The sequence below is a fragment of the Lampris incognitus genome, chromosome 3 (genome assembly GCF_029633865.1).
Source record: "Lampris incognitus isolate fLamInc1 chromosome 3, fLamInc1.hap2, whole genome shotgun sequence".
NCBI lineage: Eukaryota > Metazoa > Chordata > Actinopteri > Lampriformes > Lampridae > Lampris > Lampris incognitus.
Genome location: NC_079213.1, coordinates 107893531 through 107912068, shown reverse-complemented (window position 1 = coordinate 107912068; position 18538 = coordinate 107893531). Strand labels below are relative to the sequence as shown.

The 18538-nt window shown below is 44.7% G+C and overlaps 1 protein-coding gene across 3 annotated transcripts; it reads left to right on the top strand.

Annotated features, from left to right (window-relative positions):
* The first annotated feature begins 2021 nt into the window (after positions 1-2021).
* On the top strand, positions 2022-17561 carry uhmk1 (U2AF homology motif (UHM) kinase 1). 3 transcript variants are annotated; one of them, XM_056277860.1, is made up of 10 exons: positions 2022-2580; positions 8603-8747; positions 10293-10306; positions 11727-11902; positions 12338-12529; positions 15440-15534; positions 15789-15865; positions 16456-16554; positions 16837-16925; positions 17393-17561. In XM_056277860.1, exons 1-10 carry the CDS (start codon positions 2334-2336, stop codon positions 17537-17539), a joined length of 1281 nt encoding a protein of 426 aa, XP_056133835.1. In that variant the 5' UTR covers positions 2022-2333; the 3' UTR covers positions 17540-17561. The 3 variants fall into 3 exon arrangements, with proteins under 3 accessions (XP_056133835.1, XP_056133836.1, XP_056133834.1); XM_056277861.1 differs by lacking the exon at positions 10293-10306 and having other exon boundaries at positions 8603-8728; XM_056277859.1 differs by lacking the exon at positions 10293-10306 and having other exon boundaries at positions 11716-11902.
* Positions 17562-18538: the final 977 nt, after the last annotated feature.

The following is an 18538-nucleotide window of genomic DNA, read 5'->3' as shown; positions in this document are numbered from 1 at the left end:
ACACCCGTATCGAATCCCGCACCGGGCAAGAAAATAACCGGTTACAATAATAATAAACCAATCTCATATAGCGCGTTTCAAGTACTCAAAGTCGCTTTACAACAAATGGAGTGAAAGAAGACGACGGGCGAACATAACACAGACACACAGGGGGGTGGATGGGAAGGGGGGCTACGAGAGGGAGAAGCGGCAGCCACACACGACGCCAGCAGTAAGATGTATAACGGGCACTTTACTTACATTGACACATTATTTTTCATCTGTTGCGAACGGGCACTTTACTTACATTGACACATTATTTTTCATCTGTTGCGAAAACTCTTCTTCTTTTTTTTGACTTGTTGAGCAGGCTTTTTTAAAAAAATATTTTTATTGAACATTGTTCATATTCATGTACAGATTCTTGAAAAAAAGTTCATTACAAAACAAACATGGCAAATATACATTCCATCCAAAAATACGTAGATATATCCAAAGTGCCAAAGGGAACAGTATGTAAACATTTCTACACAGTATATCAGGAAGTGCACAGAGATTGAATGTCGCATGACAAATATACGGTAATGTAGTGTAATGTGCATGGATAAGGAGACACGCTGGCCGCTGGCTGGTGGATTTGGTCCTTTAGTCGAGCGGTTAGTGGTGTCTCCTGCGGTGCAGGCGGTACGGGTCCGCTTCCCGGCCGCTGCAGTTCCTGTGGTTGCGTTGTGCCCCGAATTCGCTACAGTATTACGAAAATAAGGGTACGAACAATAATAAATTAAATACATGACATACACTAAATGAGAATAATAAAACACAGTCCATCATACAAGGGGGAATTAATAAGGATATCAGTCTTCTAATTCAGTGGGAAAATGTCTTAACACCTCATAAATCTTTAGAGCTTTTGTATCGGTCATTAGTTTTAAAGATTTCAAGTATAATCTAAATTCATTTAAAAAAAACAACAAATTTGGGGGACGACTTAAAGTATCTATTTTTATGAATAAAGAATTTGGCTAAGCAGAGGATTACATTACGACAGAGTTCATCGTTTTTGTTTCGCAAAATCATACCAAATGTTATATTGTCTCTAGAAATCCAAGTTGGAAAGGACAAAATCCTTTGCTTTATCCATTTGTGAACGTCAAGCCAGAACACAAGTACCACACCACATGAGAAAAACACGTGGTCCGAAGTTTCTATGTCATATTTCTATGTCACAAAATGAACATATTGTAGCGAATTCGGGGGACAACGCAACCACAGGAACTGCCGCGGCCGGGAGGCGAACCCGTGTCGTCCGCACCGCAGGCGACATCGCTAACCACTCGACTAAAAGCTCAGACCCGCCAATCAGCGTGTCTATTTATCCATCCACGTTACACTATATTATCGTCAAAACCAAGCCGTGATCTAAGTAGTTCTTTGGAGGGATATATGTTATTCATAATTTTGAAGTGTGTTTCCTTCGCTTTGAGGGGGGGATAGGAATGTTAGATACATTGTTCTCAATTTAATAATTGAATTTTTTATCAAATTTGTGTAAAATGTCATTTTTGTTTTGTCTTTCGGGGAATTGCGAAAACTCACGCGATCACGAATTCCTTTTCTTCTTCTTCTTCTTCTTCTTCTTCTTCTTCTTCTTCTTCTTCTTCTTCTTCTTCTTCTTCTTCTTCTTCTTCTTCTTCTTCTTCTCCTTCCTCCCCCTCCTGCCCTGTAGGAGGCGGTACACGCCTCAACCTAAAGCCGCATCGCAACCGCGCAGGCGCAGCGCGGGAGCGGAAGTGAGGCCAATCGTCTTAAAACAACAACAAACGACTTCGTGCTCGCCCGCTTGACACGACGGTTGGATAGAACCGGTCCGAACCGAGCCCCGCGGAGGAGGCGAAGTCGCTGACGGACAGCCGCGTAATATGGGGTGAAAGTCGCGACGCTGAAATGATGTTGGTGGCGCGGCCGTGAGGCTGGGTCGCTTCGCTCTGGGAAACTTTTTATTTGTCAGCTGACTCGGGGGGGGGGGGGGCGCACACATTTTGACAACCTCGGCGACGTCGGGCATCATTCTATTTGATTTTTTTTCTTTATTGATGTTTTATTTGAATATGCGCAGTTGCCGCGCCGCGTTTAGTTTGTTCTGGAACCACGCGGGTGTTGACGCGTTAAGCGCTTCTCATTTCAGACGCTGATCTCGTGGCTGCTTTGCCCGCAGTAATGCATTTGCTGCAGCCGCTGGCACCTGTCCACTAACGCCGCTCGGCTCCTCGCCTCTCGTCTCCGTCGTTGCGGCCCCGCGACCCACTGCGGTTCCGGCTCGGAGGGGAAAGGTACCACATAGCGGCGCGGTCATCATGGCGTCGCCGGGGGGCGTGGACCAGAGCATGAAGCCGGTTCTGTTCGAGATATTCGGCGAGATCTGGAACGTGCAGTCGCGGCTCGGGCAGGGGGTTTCGGCCTCGGTGTACCGGGTGAGCTCCGGCCGGGCCGCCGCCACCACCGCCGCCGTCAAGGAGTTCCAGGCCGACGCTCAGGGAGGAGACTACGGGTATCACAAGGAGAGGTCCGTGCTGGAAGACATCCAAGGGCACAAAAACATAGGTAAGCTTGTGTGTGTGTGTGTGTGTGTGTGTGTGTGTGTGTGTGTGTGTGTGTGTGTGTGTGTGCGCGCGCGCGTTTAATCGTGTGTCTACACTGACGAGTATCAAATGGCCTCAGTAGAATCAGGAACCATTTTGGTTGGGGACAGTTTTCTTTGTCCGTACGAGGAAGATTATTTCTGGAATAAGGTTACAACTGGAGTTATAGGAAGACTTGGGAGTAGTTGGCACTAGAATTAACCTCAGGTTTAAGGTAAGGGGGTTATGGTTAAGTTTAAATTATTTCTGTGTTGTTGTTTTTTTATTAGATTAGGGTTAATTTGGGTGTCAGAGTTAAGGGAATAGGTTTTTGCCTAAAATAAATAAATAAACACACACACACACACACACAAAAGTTATAATAAAAGGTGCAGTCAACACTGATGAGGATTGAACATGAGACCACGTAGCAGCACCTCATGCCCGTCACTGGGTGGCAGGAGCTGTATTTGCAAAAAGTTAAGTGAGAATTTTAAGAAATGATGTACAGAATAAGTTTACAAAGGTCGTGCTGGTTTTATGCAAAGTGTTGATACACAGAGAACACAGTAGGGAAGATAAAAGTGGTCGGGTGGCAATGTCAGGATCTGTGGGTGTCTGGGGGCTTGTTAGTAAGGCTTACTGCTGTAGGGAAGAAGCTATTCTTGTGGCACAAGGTTCTGGTTTTTATAGACCTTAGCGTATTGCCGGAGGGGAGTGTTTTGAAGAGAGCCTGAGTAGGAAGGGTTGGCCATGATCTGTGCTGCTCACCTCGGTGTCCTGGAAGCGTACAGGTCATGGAGGGATGGCAGGTTGCGGCCAATCACCCTCTCAGTAGAGCGAAGGATATGCTACAGTCTGTCCTTGCCCTTGACAGTGACAGCAGCGTACCTGATAGTGATGGATGAGGAGGGACTCAATGATAGTAATGTAAAAGTGCACCATCATTGGCTATGGAAGGTTGAACTTTTTCAGCTGCCACAGGAAGTGCATCCTCTGCTGTGCTTTCTTGGTGAGAGAGCTGATGTTCAGCTCCCACTTGCGGTCCTAGGTGATGACGGTGCCCTGAAAGCGGAAGGATTCCAGTGTCCACTGGGGAGCCACAAAGGGTGATGGAGGCGGGTAGAGCTGGGTACTTTATGAAGTCCACAACCATCTCAACTGTCTTTAGAGTGTTGAGCTCCAAAGGTTGTTTTGGCATCACCAGGACACCTTATGGTCAATCTCCCACCTGTAGGTGGGCTTGTCCCCACCACAGATGAGCCCAGTAAGGGTGGTGTTGTCAGCAAACCTCAGGAGCTTTACTGACTGTTTTGGAGGTGCACCTCTTTGTATACAGGGAGGAGAGTAGAGGGGAAAGGACACAGCCTTGAGGGGAACTGGTGCTGATGGTCCAGGTATCAGAGATGTGTTTTCCCAGCTTCATGTGATGCTTCCTGTCAGATAGGAAGTCAGTGATCCACCTGTAGGTGGAGACAGGCATCTGCAGCTGGGAGAGGTTGTCCCACAGCAGATCTGGGATGATGGTGTTGAAGGTGGAGCAGAAATCCACAAACAGGATCCTGGCGTTGGTTCAGGCAGAGTCCAGGAGCCGGATGATGAAGTGGAGCGCCATGTTTACTGCGTTGTCCAAAGACCTGTTGGCTCTGTAGGTGAACTGCAGGGAGTCCAGGAGTGGGTCAGTGATAGTTTAAGGTGGGACTGTAATGCTGTGTATTTGGACCCAATTGCAGAGAAGAGGTAGAGGAAGTTGGTAAAGTACAAAGTCTCTTTACTGAACTTCAGCAAAACACAAAATAACAAAAGACTTCTGCCAAACAGGGCAGGCAATAATGCAAATTGAATAAACATAAAATACTAAACTAAGCAAAAACCCTCTGTCACACAGAGGAGGCAGATAAGGGTTCAGGATCCAAGAGCTTCCGCAGACCAACGTAAAGCCTCTCCAAGACTCGACAGACAGTGTCTGTTGGCTGCTGGTCCTCTGGCCAGTGATCGTGTCAGTACCCCCCTCCCAGGGACAGCACCTGTCGTACGCACGGCCCGGCCCGGGCCACAGCGCTGAAAGTCGCGGATGAGGGTCTGGTCCAAGATGTCCAGTGCCGGAACCCAGCACCATTCTTCCAGCCCATAGCCCTCCCAGTCCACCATATACTAGACACTGCGACACACCCAGCGGGAGTCCAGAATCCTCCTAACTGTATAGGCAGGCAGCCCATCGATCAGGCGAGGAGGAGGCGGGGGTGCCACGGGAGGAGACAGGCTTCAGGAGAGAAACATGGAACACCGGATGGACAGGCATGGAGGCAGGCAATTGCAACCAGTAGGAAACTGGACCGACCTGTGCCACCATGGCAAATGGACTTACAAAGCAGGGAGCCAGCTTCTGATTCTCCACCCGCAGTGGGAGGTCCCTGGACGACAACCACACCTTATCCCTCAGCTGGAAGGGAACCGCTGGCCGCCACCACCGTCGGTTGGCCTGCCAAGAGTACCTGGACCTGGCATGTAACAGCGCAGCCCTGGCCCTCCTGGTCTGCACACACTGCCTCACAAAGTCGGCTGCTGCTGGAACCTCCACTTCAGCCTCCTGGTCCGGGAACAGTTGCGGCTGGTACCCCATCTGGTACTCAAACGGCGACATGCCGGTTGAGGAGGACCGCAGAAGTGTTGTGCGCGTACTCTGCCCACAGCAGCTGCGAGCTCCAGGAGGACAGGTTGGAAGCAGCCAGACAGCGCAGCATGGTCTCCAGATCTTGGTTCGCCCTCTCCGTCTGCCCAGTACACTGAGAGTGGAAGCCTGAAGAGAGGCTGGCAGTAGCCCTGAGGAGGGAGCAGAAGGCCTTCCAAAAACGGGAGACGAACTGAGGACCACGATCTGACACCACATCACAAGGAAAGCCATGCACGCGGAACACATGCTGCATCATCAAGGCTGCGGTCTCCCAAGCAGACGGGAGCTTGGCCAGAGCAACGAACCGCGCCACCTTGGAAAACCGATACACGACCACCAGGATGACCGACTTCCCCTTGGCTCGAGGGAGGCCGGTGACGAAGTCCACCGACAGGTGCGACCAGGGCTGACATGGGCTAGGCAACGGGCAGAGCAAGCCAGGCGGGCGCTGGCGTCATCCGGGTAGCGTAGCGGTCTATTCCGTTGCCTACCAACATGGGATCGCCGGGTCGAATCCCCCGTGTTACCTCCGGCTTGGTCGGGCGTCCGCTACAGACACAGTTGGCCGTGTCTGCGGATGGGAAGTCGGATGTGGGTATTTGTCCTGGTCGCTGCACTCACGCCTCCTCTGGTCGGTCGGGGCGCTCCCCGGATCGGCAGAGATGGGGTGGAGCAGCGACCGGGACGGCTCGGGGTAATTGGCCACATACAATTGGGGAGAAAAACGGGGAAAACTGGGGGGGGGGGGGGATTTGTAAGATATATGCTACATCACACGGTTCATGATTTCATTTCATTTAATTTTATTTTACTAAGGTACTGTAAACTACTAATAAGACACGTTAGCCTCTAGCTAACGGGTCTGACCCTTTAGCCGAGCGGTTAGTGATGTCGCCTTGTGGTGCAGTACACCTCGTATCAAATCCCGCACCGGGCAAGAAAATAACCGGTTACAGTACGCTATGGAGCTAGCTAGTATCTACGTACAAGCAACAGGTATATTTCATTGAAAATACACAGTTACCAGTTTTTATTAAGTGCAATTGTAGTTATTTTAAGTAAAACTAATTCATCCGGCTCATCATTCATCTGGCTTTAAAAACCAAAGTCCAGCTCAGGAGGTTAACTAGGCTAGCTATCGCCATAGCAACGAAATACGCCGGGCGAGGTTTTGCGTCATCCGTGGCTGTAGCAACGCTATTATGGATCCCACTGCTTTTCTGGGCAAGACACGTCCTGCGTAGCGTCCGGGCGCTAGGCTTCTAGGAAGACCCACCCCTACTCTGCCTCTGATTAGCTAACCTTAAACCTAACTCCGCCCTAACCCTAACCTTAACCAACCCAACCAACGGAGGCAACGAGTACTGGCCAATCAGAGGCAGAGTGCCAAGAAAAGCGGTGGGATCTGCGCCACAACCTAACCTGCTGTGTAGGCTACTGTTTTTAAGCGGCGAAGAAGAGTTGATTTCCGGGAAAATGGCGGTTTTGTCCGGGCGAAACTGCTTTAAATGTTGATCCCGTTTCGGGGCGTATAAATTACGTGATATCGGATCGATCATCGGTGCATAGATTCGCGTACTCGCCGATACCAGATCCAGCATTTTAGGCGGTATCGGAGGCATTTCCGATACGGGTATCGGTAAAGGAACAACTAAATGGTAAGTGTCAGAAACACATTTCTTTTTTTAACTGGATTCTGCTAAGTGCTTGGACCCCGCCCATTGCCGCTTGCGGCTGTTGCTTTGTTTGATTCTCTTTATTTGCCGAGTTTATCCGTCGATATTGATCTAGTTTGTGTTCTGCCATGTGTTTTGTGTGAACTGAAGATGCAGTCTTGGTTTATGTGCCGATTCAAGCTGGTTAAGCCATGACCGCACATTCTGACAAGACAGTCTGCAATGATCGTCTCCACCTGTTCTCTGCGATACATGACCTTTTTTTTTCCATTGTGAATAAAATTAATCCGATTGACAATGCCCCCAACAGTGTATACATTTTCACTAGATAAAATGTGTTGTCAATTAATTAATCAGAATACTTTATTCATCCCCGAGGGGAAATTATCGCTAAATAATTTGAACGAAGTGTCCTGTTTATATTCACCACAATAAGTAATCAGAAAAGAAGGGTTCTGACATGCGCAGTATACCGGAAACTAGTGACCACTACTTCCCTTAAGTAGGCAAGTGTGCGCAGAAAGAGCATCGATATTCTGTTAAGTAGACATTGATCGAGAGGAGCATTTACAAGACACGTTTTCATTTGTCAAACAGATTGTAAAAGATGTATGCCACAAAATTCAAACAGAATGTGATTTCCTTTGGAATGGGCCAGTTTATTCTGATAGAATTGATTACATGAGGCGTTTTCATTCAGATTCTGTGGTTACTCTGCTTGTCAGTGGAATAAAAGGCTCCATGTAAAATAAAACTTGTGTAACTTTGATCATTGTATACCCTTACCCCCTTGATGAAGGCCATGGGGCCCAAACACGCTGCATTTTCAAAAGTCTGAGCTATATCGAGCCAATTCGAAGAAAGTATTTTTAACAAATTTATTTGGATTACTTATTTTTCTATATCAAAAGCATGCGTAAAGAGCGCTTCTTTATCCAAATAGCACCCAATCATACAATTTTTGGATGCTAGAAGGTATAAAACATACTTGTTATTTTTTGTATTCTTAAGACATTATCAGATATTCAAAATATAATTTGTTTTATTAGGGTATGAACCCAGGGCTGGGCAATCTTATCCAGAAAGGGCCAGTGTGGGTGAGGGTTTTTGTTTCAGCCAAGCATTTACACACCTGTGTCTCCTAATCAAGTTCCTCAGCAAAGACTCTACTGGTTGATTAGTGGGATCAGCGGTGTTACTGCTTGGTTGGAACGAAAGCCTTCACCCACACTGGCCCTTTCTGGATAAGATTGCCCACCCCTGGTATAACCTGTAACCATTTCCATTCTCTATGGCAGTGGTTCTCAACCCAGTTCTCAGGGACCCCCTGTACTGCTGGTTTTCTGTTCCACCAGGTAGTTGATTGCACTCACCTGTTGTGATTAGATGGCTAGAATACCTGACACAACAGGTGAATGTAATCAACTACCTGGTAGAAAAGCAGCAATACTTGGTTGAGTTACAGGATGTTGCTGAAAACTCAGGTCTTTCAAACATGTTTATAAAGCAAAATTAGCTTTTCCAAAATTTGGTAGCTTGAAAATGTTTTTCTACATGTTAATGGAAACACACTGCTCAATGACAAAATGTGCTCTTTTCCCATGTCAAATTAGAGGCAGGTTGTTTTCTAATGGTGTATTTGCTCTCTTTTCCAGTGACGCTGTATGGGGTATTCACAAATCATAGCTGTGTGGGCGTGTCCACCCGCTGTCTTTTGCTGGAGCTCTTGGATGTCAGCGTGTCTGAGCTGCTGGTGAGAGCCAACACCCAGACAGGCAGTGGTGGTTCCCAAGGTGGCAGGTATGTGATGTAATGTCATTGTTTTCCCATACAAAAAGTCAAGTCAAGTGAGGTCAGTTTTATTTGTATAGCCCAATATCACAGATTACAAATTTGCTTCAGTGGGCTTTACAGCAACACAACATCCTGTCCTTAGACCCTCTCATTGGATAAGGAACAACTCCCTAAAAAAAAAAAAAACCTTTAACAGGGAGAAAAAATAGGAAGAAACCTCGGGGAGAGCAACAGAGGTGGGATCTCTCTCTTAAGACGGACAATGTGCAATGGATGTCGTGTTTACACAATACAACATTGAAAGAGGATAAACAGAATTATAATGGACTTATAAGATTTACGAAGAATATGATGCGTAGTGGGGTGTGCAAAAAAAATCGATTCACATAAGAATCGCAATTCTATCTCTGCCGATTGAGAATCGATTCCAAGTATCGATTTATATTTTTCAGTCTTTCGGCAATGCTGGTTTCGATTCCCCCCCCCCCCCCGACATGTGTTAGCTCGCTAAATCCCATAGATGGTGCTATGACGCCGTGCGGTTTCCGCCCAGACACACCTGCTTGGCATGCGCAAGACGGACGTGAAGTGTGTGTCATGGAGAGATTGCGAGCGATAGAGTCCAGTTAAAAAAAATCCACAGAATCCAGTTATTAAAAAGAAAAAAGCCAAATACAACCTGCCCCATCGGCAATGAAGGCAATATTTTGGACATACTTTGGATTTTATGAACTCGAGGGGAAGAAGGAGCTTGACAAAACTAATGCAATATGCAAGCTTTGCAAAGCGAAGGTGAAGTATTTTGGAAACACTGTAAACTTGAGGACTCACGTGGTACGCCGTCATCCGGAGATAGATTTGAAACAACAACCCCCAGTAGCAGCAAGCGTTTCGGTGAACCAGTGCATGCTGCAGCAATGTTCTAAACTTCCAGACAACTCGGAGCCGGCAGAGAAAATAACTCGGTCTATAGTGCATTTCATTTCAAAAGAGCTGCGACCCTACAGCGTCGTTGATAATGAAGGCTTTCGGTACATGATGCACACAATATAGCCTAGGTATACTATACCGCCTCGTTGCCTTTTTACAGAGAAAGCGGGGCTTTTTATTAGATATTGAATTTGTTATTATTTGAAGGTTTACAGTTTCTTTGCAATCTTTATTTTTGTATTAAGTGTTAATTTTACCCTTTGTCTCAGGGCTGCCTTGGTTTCCTATTGACTGAGTGGACTAAAGGAAAATAAATCTTACGCAGGGTTGACATTGAGTAGTTGGCGTTTACATTTGATTCAGTGTGATCTTCATCTCTTTGAGACCTATAAAAGTGTCTACCACAGTCAAATGGGAAAAGTAACTCAAAACCGCAATCTAGAATCAAATCTATGAATGTATTGACTTGAGAATCGATTTTGAATCGAATCGTGAATGGTGCACCCCTAATGCGCAGGATGTCAAGCAGTGTCCAGATGCCACCGGACAGCCCAGGACCCAAGCCACGCAACTAGCATCATGTTAAAAAATTTAAAAAAAACTGTGGTGGTATAAAACAAGTTCTCTGCAGAAAGGTTCCCCAAAGTGATAAAATGACACATGAAATTTCCTATATCGTTTGCACACATTACTTCAGATCTGCATACCCTGCCTTCTCATGCCCGTCAACTGTTGGCGCATAGTCTCCTTTGTTAGAGTGTATGTGGGTGTGATGTGATCTGATTAGGTTCAGCCGTTCATGCTGATAACCAACAGGCCTAGTTGCAGGTCATTCCCAATTTACAATGGATTCAATGCGACTATTGCCCAGTCCCTAATAGTTTGGAATGATCAGGGTAATCCCCCCCCCCTTTTTTTTTTTTTTTTATTTTTATGCAAGAGCACATTTTTAATGGTCAGGTGAATGTGGAATTCTATATTTGGTTTGTTTGAAAGCCGGATAAGGGTGGGTTTTTTTTTTTTTTTTTTTTTTAGATTACAGCAAACCACAAAGTCAAGGAGTTGAGTTTTCACATACTGGAAAAAGTATTTGGTTTGTTTGAAGATAACAGGATGTGTGGTTTCTAAGACTACAGCAAACCTCAAAGTCAAGGAATTCAGTTTTCACATACCGAAAAGTTGAAATGGATGAAAGAGGGTGTATATATGAAAGGATGGAAGGTTGTTTTTTTTCTTTTTCTGACAGAATGGTAATGCTCCCAGTATGTATATTTTACAGATATTGAATAAATTGAGAAGGCTTTCATGTAAACTTTTGCTCAGCTTTAGAGATGAGCTCATTTGTGTCTTATCTTAATGGTGCTATTCTGCAGCAGAGCTAGGAGTTTTAATTGCATCTGCTTGCATTGTACTTGTGTGTGTATTGTGTCAGTCTGATATTATGGGTGTTTATCTTCACAAATATTCATGATAGACTCGTGGAACCACAAGTACATTCTTGGCCGGGCCCCTCAGATTAATCCAAATAGTAGTGCAACATTTACTGAATTGGTTCACTGAGGCCATGTTTGGGTTTATTAGAGTTTGGCAGTGGGTGGATATTTTTTATAAATTTTTCGCGGTATATTTATTTCCACAAATTATTTGAACGACACCAGTGATATTAAATCAACACCGTCGATACTGGTGCTTATCATGACAAAGTGTAAGCATATACTATTGCTCCAGGGCAGACATTGTGTCTATGTCCCTGTTCAACCATGAATTGTTGTTTGTTTGTATCAAATTATGATCTAACCTTGGGTCAGTTGCAGACTTGCATTAGGAAAGATGTTTTTTTTTTTTCTTCCAGATTTTCTGTCATTTTATGCAACATGGGAGATTTTGCAATGCCTAATACGGCTCATGAAACCCTCTAGAGGTGAAAGGTATTATGGGTGGTGAGAGCAGTTCTCAGTTTTATTAAAAAAGGGCATCACTTCTATAGAAATGGTATCAATTATTCAGGTCAACTTCAACATTTTAAATGTCGAATTCGTGGCAGGCCCCAGCAAGGCCACTCTATGTGGCTTGTCCAGCACTGTGCCAGAGATGTCTTGGAGGCCCTCGCCTTCCTGCACAGGGAAGGATATGTTCACGCCGACCTCAAACCGCGCAACATCCTGTGGAGCGCCGATGACGAGTGCTTCAAGCTTATCGACTTTGGCCTCAGTTTCAAAGAGGGAAACCAGGTGAGCAGTGGCATCTAGAATCTAAAGATCAGGAAAAGAAGAGGAAGGGTGATCGTGAAATATAGGGAGAATAAGCAGATCCAGGGCTTGTCTGTTTTCCTAATGTGACTAAAGATAAACTATTTTTGTTGCAATGCGTCTTAGCGTTTAGGTGTAATTCATTCATATTGAGAAGGATCAATTCAGGTCTGTGTAATTTAGCTTTCTCCACTTGCTCCCACCTCTTTCCCTGTATCCTCTATCTCCCTGTCATTCCCTCTTCCTTCCTTTCATTGCCTCATTAACTTCTCTGGCTCCTCGCTCCACTCTCTCTCCATGTCCACCCTTTTTACCTGTGTTCTCCTCGCTTTCCAAACCCTCCACCACCTTCCCTCTAATCCATTTGCCCTCCTCCTTTCACACCCTCCACAATACCTTACCCCCCCCCCCCTGCAGGATGTGAAGTACATCCAGACAGATGGGTACCGCGCTCCGGAGGCTGAGCTGCAGAACAGCCTGGCCCAGGCAGGTGTGGAAGGGGACTCGGGCTGCTCGTCTGCTGTAGACCTGTGGAGCCTGGGCATCATCTTGCTAGAGATGTACTCAGGAATCAAACTCAAAGAGACTATCCGTTCCCAGGAGTGGAAGGTTTGTGCCCTGTCAGTCTAGGTGGTGGTGTTTACAAAGTGTTGGCATTACCTGACCTTCAGTGTACTTAGAAAGAGGGGTCCCCCATAAAAAAAGTTCTCATCTTAATCTAATTCATTAAGGAAGCATGGCCTAATCGGATCATACATTCAAGTTTTTATATGCCCTTTAAATATAGTGTGTAGTAATTTTATTAGTGCCCAACAGGGAGGCTTAAATTGTAAGACTTATGCAGCACTGTGCAGTTCCATCATGTGCCACATACACCCAAGTGTATGCAGGTTTCAATCTGCACATTAATTCATTATAACACTGTTAATGCAAGAGTGGGAACTAATTGGTGTAATCAGTTAGGCTGTTTCCCTGTTGAAATGGAAGCCAGTATACTCTTCAGCCTGAATTGCATTTGATTGGAGCCCATTGTGCTGGTCTACTGCTTGGTTAATATGGATCTAGTTAACATGGGTCTGTTTAATCTTTCCAAATGGTTTTGGTATCCTGAAATAGCACATTACCAATTGAAAGGAATGTCATGGTTTTTTTTTTATGCGATAACAGTAGGGCTGAAAATTTGAGGACTGAAATGTGGCTGCAGTTTCATCAGAGATTTTGGGGCCTTTAGTCTCTCTATGGCATCAGTGTGCCTGCACAGGGATTTTTGAGGTTGCAGTTGAAATTAAAAATGGGGTTGCACATCAGAACAACAGCTATATCAATGCTTTTTGTGTGTATAAGGCAAACAGTGCTGGATTATAGGAAGGAAAATTCAGCATGTTCTTCACACATCACAAATCGGCATAGCCAGTTTTCTTATGAGATGTGTTTATAGAGAATCCTCACATTATGAAATGTGCTTTTATTAATTTTAAAACATACTGCATTGATTCAAGGTAAGGGCCCATAATGATAAAACTGCTGAAAAATGATCAGCAATGGACTTTTAGTCCTACTTTTATGAATAGAAGTGACATATCATCAAAACAGATAATCCCAGTGTGGGAAGATGGTGGTGCAAATTCATGTTTGCGGCGGCCTCACCCAGTACCATCCATGCAGTGTCTTTGTCCACATCTCCGTCCAAGTTTGTCTTCGTTTGATGGCTGGGAGAGCTTGGTCGGTGCGTCCTGTGGGCCCAGGGACCACGGCCCTGCCTGGAGCTGTGCCCGAAGAGGTAACACCAAGGGCTGTCTGACAGGACGCGGGGCAGGCTAAGCTAACTGCTAGCCCATGCAGACCAGCAATTCCGATAACACCGAGGGTGGTCTGGCAGCAGCCTCACCTCGCCTTGACTGTATTTTTAGTTTCGTCATGTGGTGTGTCGAAAGTGTCTGGCTGGGAGAGCTGGCATTGGATCGACAGAGGGAGCCTGGTCTGCTGCGTCCTGTGGGCCCAAAGACCATGGCCCGGACCGGAGCTGTGCCCGAAGAGGAAACGCCGAGGGCAGTCTTACAGAACACAGAAGCGGGGCAGTTTAAGCTAACTGCTAGCCCATGCAGACCAGCAGTTCCGACAATCATCCTGGCTGGCATTTCTTCTCCTTGGACAGTTTTTTTAGTTTAGATATGTGTTCGTTTTGATATGTGTTCTTGTAGTTTTTGGAAATGTTTTTTTCTTTGTGTTGCACTACTGTGCAAGGCTGGATTACGGACCGGGCATGCCAGGCGGGGGCCCCGGACCACGAAGGGCCCCAAAAGGTCAGGGGTATTGTGTTCGTGTATTGTAGGGATCCTCAGTCATAACCTAAAAGGGATGTTTGTTCCATCCCTGTGTTGCGATGCAGGGGCCCCAAGCTACAGTCTCTACTGATGCAGGGCCCCAAGCTACAGTCTCTACTGATGCAGGGCCCCAAGCTACAAAGTCTCAATTGATGCGGGGGGCCCCAAGCTACAGTTTCTATTGATGCGGGGGCCCCAAGCTACAGTTTCTATTGATGCGGGGGCCCCAAGCTACAGTCTGTACTGATGCAGGGGCCCCAAGCTGTAGCGTTGAGAGTGCAACGAAGTCAAACATAGCGCAAACTCGATGCTTGTGATCAAATGCATTGTTTCATTGTGTATAGTTAAACAAATGTGCTAGCTAGAATGCTCATACTGAAAAGTAATTAAATGGATAGATTTACTAAATTAATGCCCATATTTCACTAAATTATTTGCTCTGAAACATTTATTTCCTGTTGGTAAGCCGTTGTAAGTGGAAGAAGGCTTCACAATATGTTTGCAATCCTGTGAGTTGCAGATTGGCATAGCGTCGACTACCATGTTGGGTATTTGCATTAGTTTTACATTTAACAATGTTTAGTATTGATTGCATAGCCTATCTGACGGGGGGCAATGGACACACATGCCCCAGGGCCCCCTGGAGGGTTGATCCGGCCATGCTACTGTGGGCTGGGGGAAACAATGTTAATTTCACTTCATGTGCATGAAATGCCAGTGTTTCTGATTCTGATACATCTACCAGTATTCAGCAGCGCTCCAGAGGTGTCCAGAATAGTTCCCAGCAGATGCTGTTGACACCGACACGTGGATTGATTATGGGGCAGGAGGGCTGTATTGGGAATGCTTGGCAATGTGTAACTTATGAAACCACATCAGCAATGTGAAGTAGCGATGTAACAGTGTCTCCTAAGGGGGAGTCCCATTCCCTGTGTAGATATTTTCATAATTAATTCTTCTAGGAAGGAGTGTTTTTATTTCTAGTCAAACTTTTGCTTCAATTCTTAGGAGCAACTGTGGGATTAGCATAACATTGAAGCCATATTTCCAGTAACCACTGGAAGATTACTCTGACGTATGGTACAGTGATTCATTCATTGTAAATTGATTTTCAATCTGAATTGTTACCAGCATGTAATCTATTTTGCAACAACATAATAAAAAGCATATCGTGAAATGTGTTCCACTCCTTTAGGATAACAGCGTCGCTATAGTTGACCACATATTTGCCAGCAACAGCCTAGTCTGCCCTGCCATCCCTGTCTATCATCTCAGAGACCTTATCAAAAGGTAATGTCTCACTCCTAATGCAGCGGGGCTCAAAACTCCCATCCTTGTATTGTAGTCGCTTATATTTATGATTGAAATTTGTTCCTCAGAATTGTCCAAGATCCAGCCTCAATGAGATTATTCATCAATATTTCAAGTTTATTTAGCGCGCTAGTTTGTGCACTGTATGATATTTATTTTGGTAAGCTGAGAAATTTATTTTTATCAAAGTCTACAATTATAGATTTGGAGTTTGTTTTTTTTTCCTTTTGTAGCATGCTTCACAACAAGCCCAAGCACAGATGTTCAGCTGAAACTGCCCTGCTGAGCCCATTCTTTAGCATTCCCTTTGGTATGTGAATATACTGTGACTATGCTCTCTCAATCACTCACTCACTTCATTTGGGAAGGGATAAGAATTGCAGGATAATGAGATTAATAAAATTTATTGATAATTAGCCATGCTCCCTGTTATTCTACTTGCTCTTGACAGTTTTTAACAAATGCAGATCAGATGGAGGCATTAAGTACGGTCAAGTGTTTCCAGATACAAATGAGGTAATGTATCATAGGCTGGTGCTTCTCCATCTGGGAAATCACAAGATGATTTCAGGGGGTTGTAAGATGATTTATTGAATGTATGAATATTTAAGATGTAGATCACATCTCTAATCATTGTATAACACACTGTTCTCTTATGAAGCAATGTTTCTTATCCTTAAAGCTCCCTATAATGGCATGAGAATGGGGAAATAAAAATCTGGACTTGTCAGTTCCCATTATATGTAATGTTGGCTGTGTCAAGGGGTTACCTGTAGGAAACTTCACATTTACAATGGTTCCACCAGCAAGTTCACTTTTCATTAACAATAGCTCAAGTAGTACTATTTACAATTACCCCATTTAACATGAAGAAACGTATTGTGTGCTTGCTTTTGACAGCTCCTCATATTGAGGACTTAGTTCTGCTACCATCTCCTGTCCTGCGCCTTCTCAACTTGATTGATGATAGCCACCTGCATAATGAAGAGGAGTATGAGGGTAGAGCCACCTAAGCAATACAGCGTGTGTGTGTGTGTGTGTGTGTGTTGGACTTATGCCTTTACCCTGGGCAGGATGTTTTCCTGCCTTAACCCTAGTGTTTGCTGGGAATAAGCTTCAGCTCCCCAAGAACCCTGAAATGAAATAAATGGGATTCGAGAAGGAATAGATAAACTTATGAGGATGAAAGCCTTCATAGCGACTTATGATTAGTCAATCACTAGCATTATTTGTGATTTTTTTTTTTTTTAATAACTAGCACTTTTTTTTTTCTTCTTCCAGACATCCTGGAGGACATGAAAGAGGAGTGCCAGAAGTATGGCTCTGTGGTTTCTCTACTCATCCCAAAGGAAAACCCAGGAAAAGGACAGGTTGGACTCTAATGTTGCACTACACACACTCAGAAACCCATAAACCTATGACTTTATAAAACTGTCACAAACACCTTTACCTGATTATGTATTTGGCTCAGGTCAAAATCAGAGTTAAGGGGCCTAGATTTTTTTTTTTTTTTAAATCGACGCTTGTAAACATCTTAGTCTGATTTCTTTTGGGGTTTTTTGCAACTGCACATTTAAAGTCATCGGATGCAGTAAGGTGGATGTTCTTTGCACATTATTAAACTAATTGATGATGACCTTGAGTATCAGAGAAATCCTGTTATTTTGAACTACATTTAACTCTGTAATGGACACGTTGCCTTTAACTGATTACTTGTTACTCAATTACTGATTGCCCAATTACTGTAAGCGGGTTATTGGTATGCATATATCGGCACTCCTTTTTCTGTGCTTGATCATTGTGTTGTGAATGTCCATGCTATTTGTCTCCCCACCAGGTCTTTGTGGAGTATGCCAACTCCAGTGACTCCAAAGAGGCTCAGAGGCTGCTGACAGGCCGTACCTTTGATGGGAAGTTTGTTGTGGCCACCTTCTACCCCCTCAGTGCTTACAAAAGAGGTTACTTGTACCAAACTGTGCAGTGAGCTCACTCACCACAAGTGTTGATCTATAACCCTTAATGATTAATGTAAAAACTAGATGCCTGCATGCTGTAGCACAGAGGCATGTTATTTGTAGGTTGCAGAGATGGTTTTCCTCCTGCCTAAATATCATTGGCTTAGACATTTGCAGTTGCTAAGCTGTTAAGCAAGTGATCCAATTGGCTATTTAGATGTGATTGAAACGACTAATAGTCCAATATGCTCTCACATTCTCGATAAACTCATGGTTCATGCAAAAAGCCTAAATCGAACTCGGTGACTAAATCAGTTTTCGGTCTATGCGTTAACGTATCACTTCACATCCGTCCCGTTCTCCAAGGTGATCAGCACTTAACCTGTTTAACTCATCTGAACCCATGGATGTGAAAGAATAGACGAAAGCTGATCTACCATGAGTAATGTCTTGAAAACTTGAAAGAAACGGAAGAAACCCAGAAAAATCACATCCTGCTGAATTAACTGTGATGTGTGAAAGACATTTGTGTTCTTTACTGCCATTTAAAACGGACACATTACACTCCTGTATTTTATTAGTGATGTTGGATTTTTATTATTTATGTCAAAACCCTAATAAGGGCTAATGGCATGGTACAAGGAGTTGTATAACACCCAGCTTGTTAACCTCTGCCACTTCCTGGTAAAGGTTTCGGGGAAAAGTCGTATGGCATAACCCATCCTGTAGCCTGCACTTTTTAAGAACTTTTTTTTTCTTTTTCTTGGTGAACCGCACCAAGGAGCCCTACAAGCTCCCAACGCTTTTTCCTGTAGCCCTATGCTTTGTAGCTTGACGTTATTTGCAAAGATCTGCATTATGAGCGTAGGCTTATGCAATCAAGTCTTCCATCATTTCCTTGAGAAGAACATAAATGGAGCTGCGTAAGTGTCTTGACAGTAACACTTTGGCTCCATGAGGCCATCACTACATGAAGATAGACCAGAGGGATGGTATAAAAAGAGCTGTGTAATTTTTCAGTTCATGCT

What these genes read in the sequence shown, in the direction of transcription:
- uhmk1 (XM_056277860.1), top strand. Translation starts at nt 2,334, where the DNA reads ATGGCGTCGCCGGGGGGCGTGGACCAGAGCATGAAGCCGGTTCTGTTC. An exon ending in TCCGTTCCCAGGAGTGGAAG is followed by an intron (nt 12,530 to 15,439) that starts GTTTGTGCCCTG and finishes CCACTCCTTTAG; the next exon opens with GATAACAGCGTCGCTATAGT. An exon ending in CTCAGAGACCTTATCAAAAG is followed by an intron (nt 15,535 to 15,788) that starts GTAATGTCTCAC and finishes TTCCTTTTGTAG; the next exon opens with CATGCTTCACAACAAGCCCA.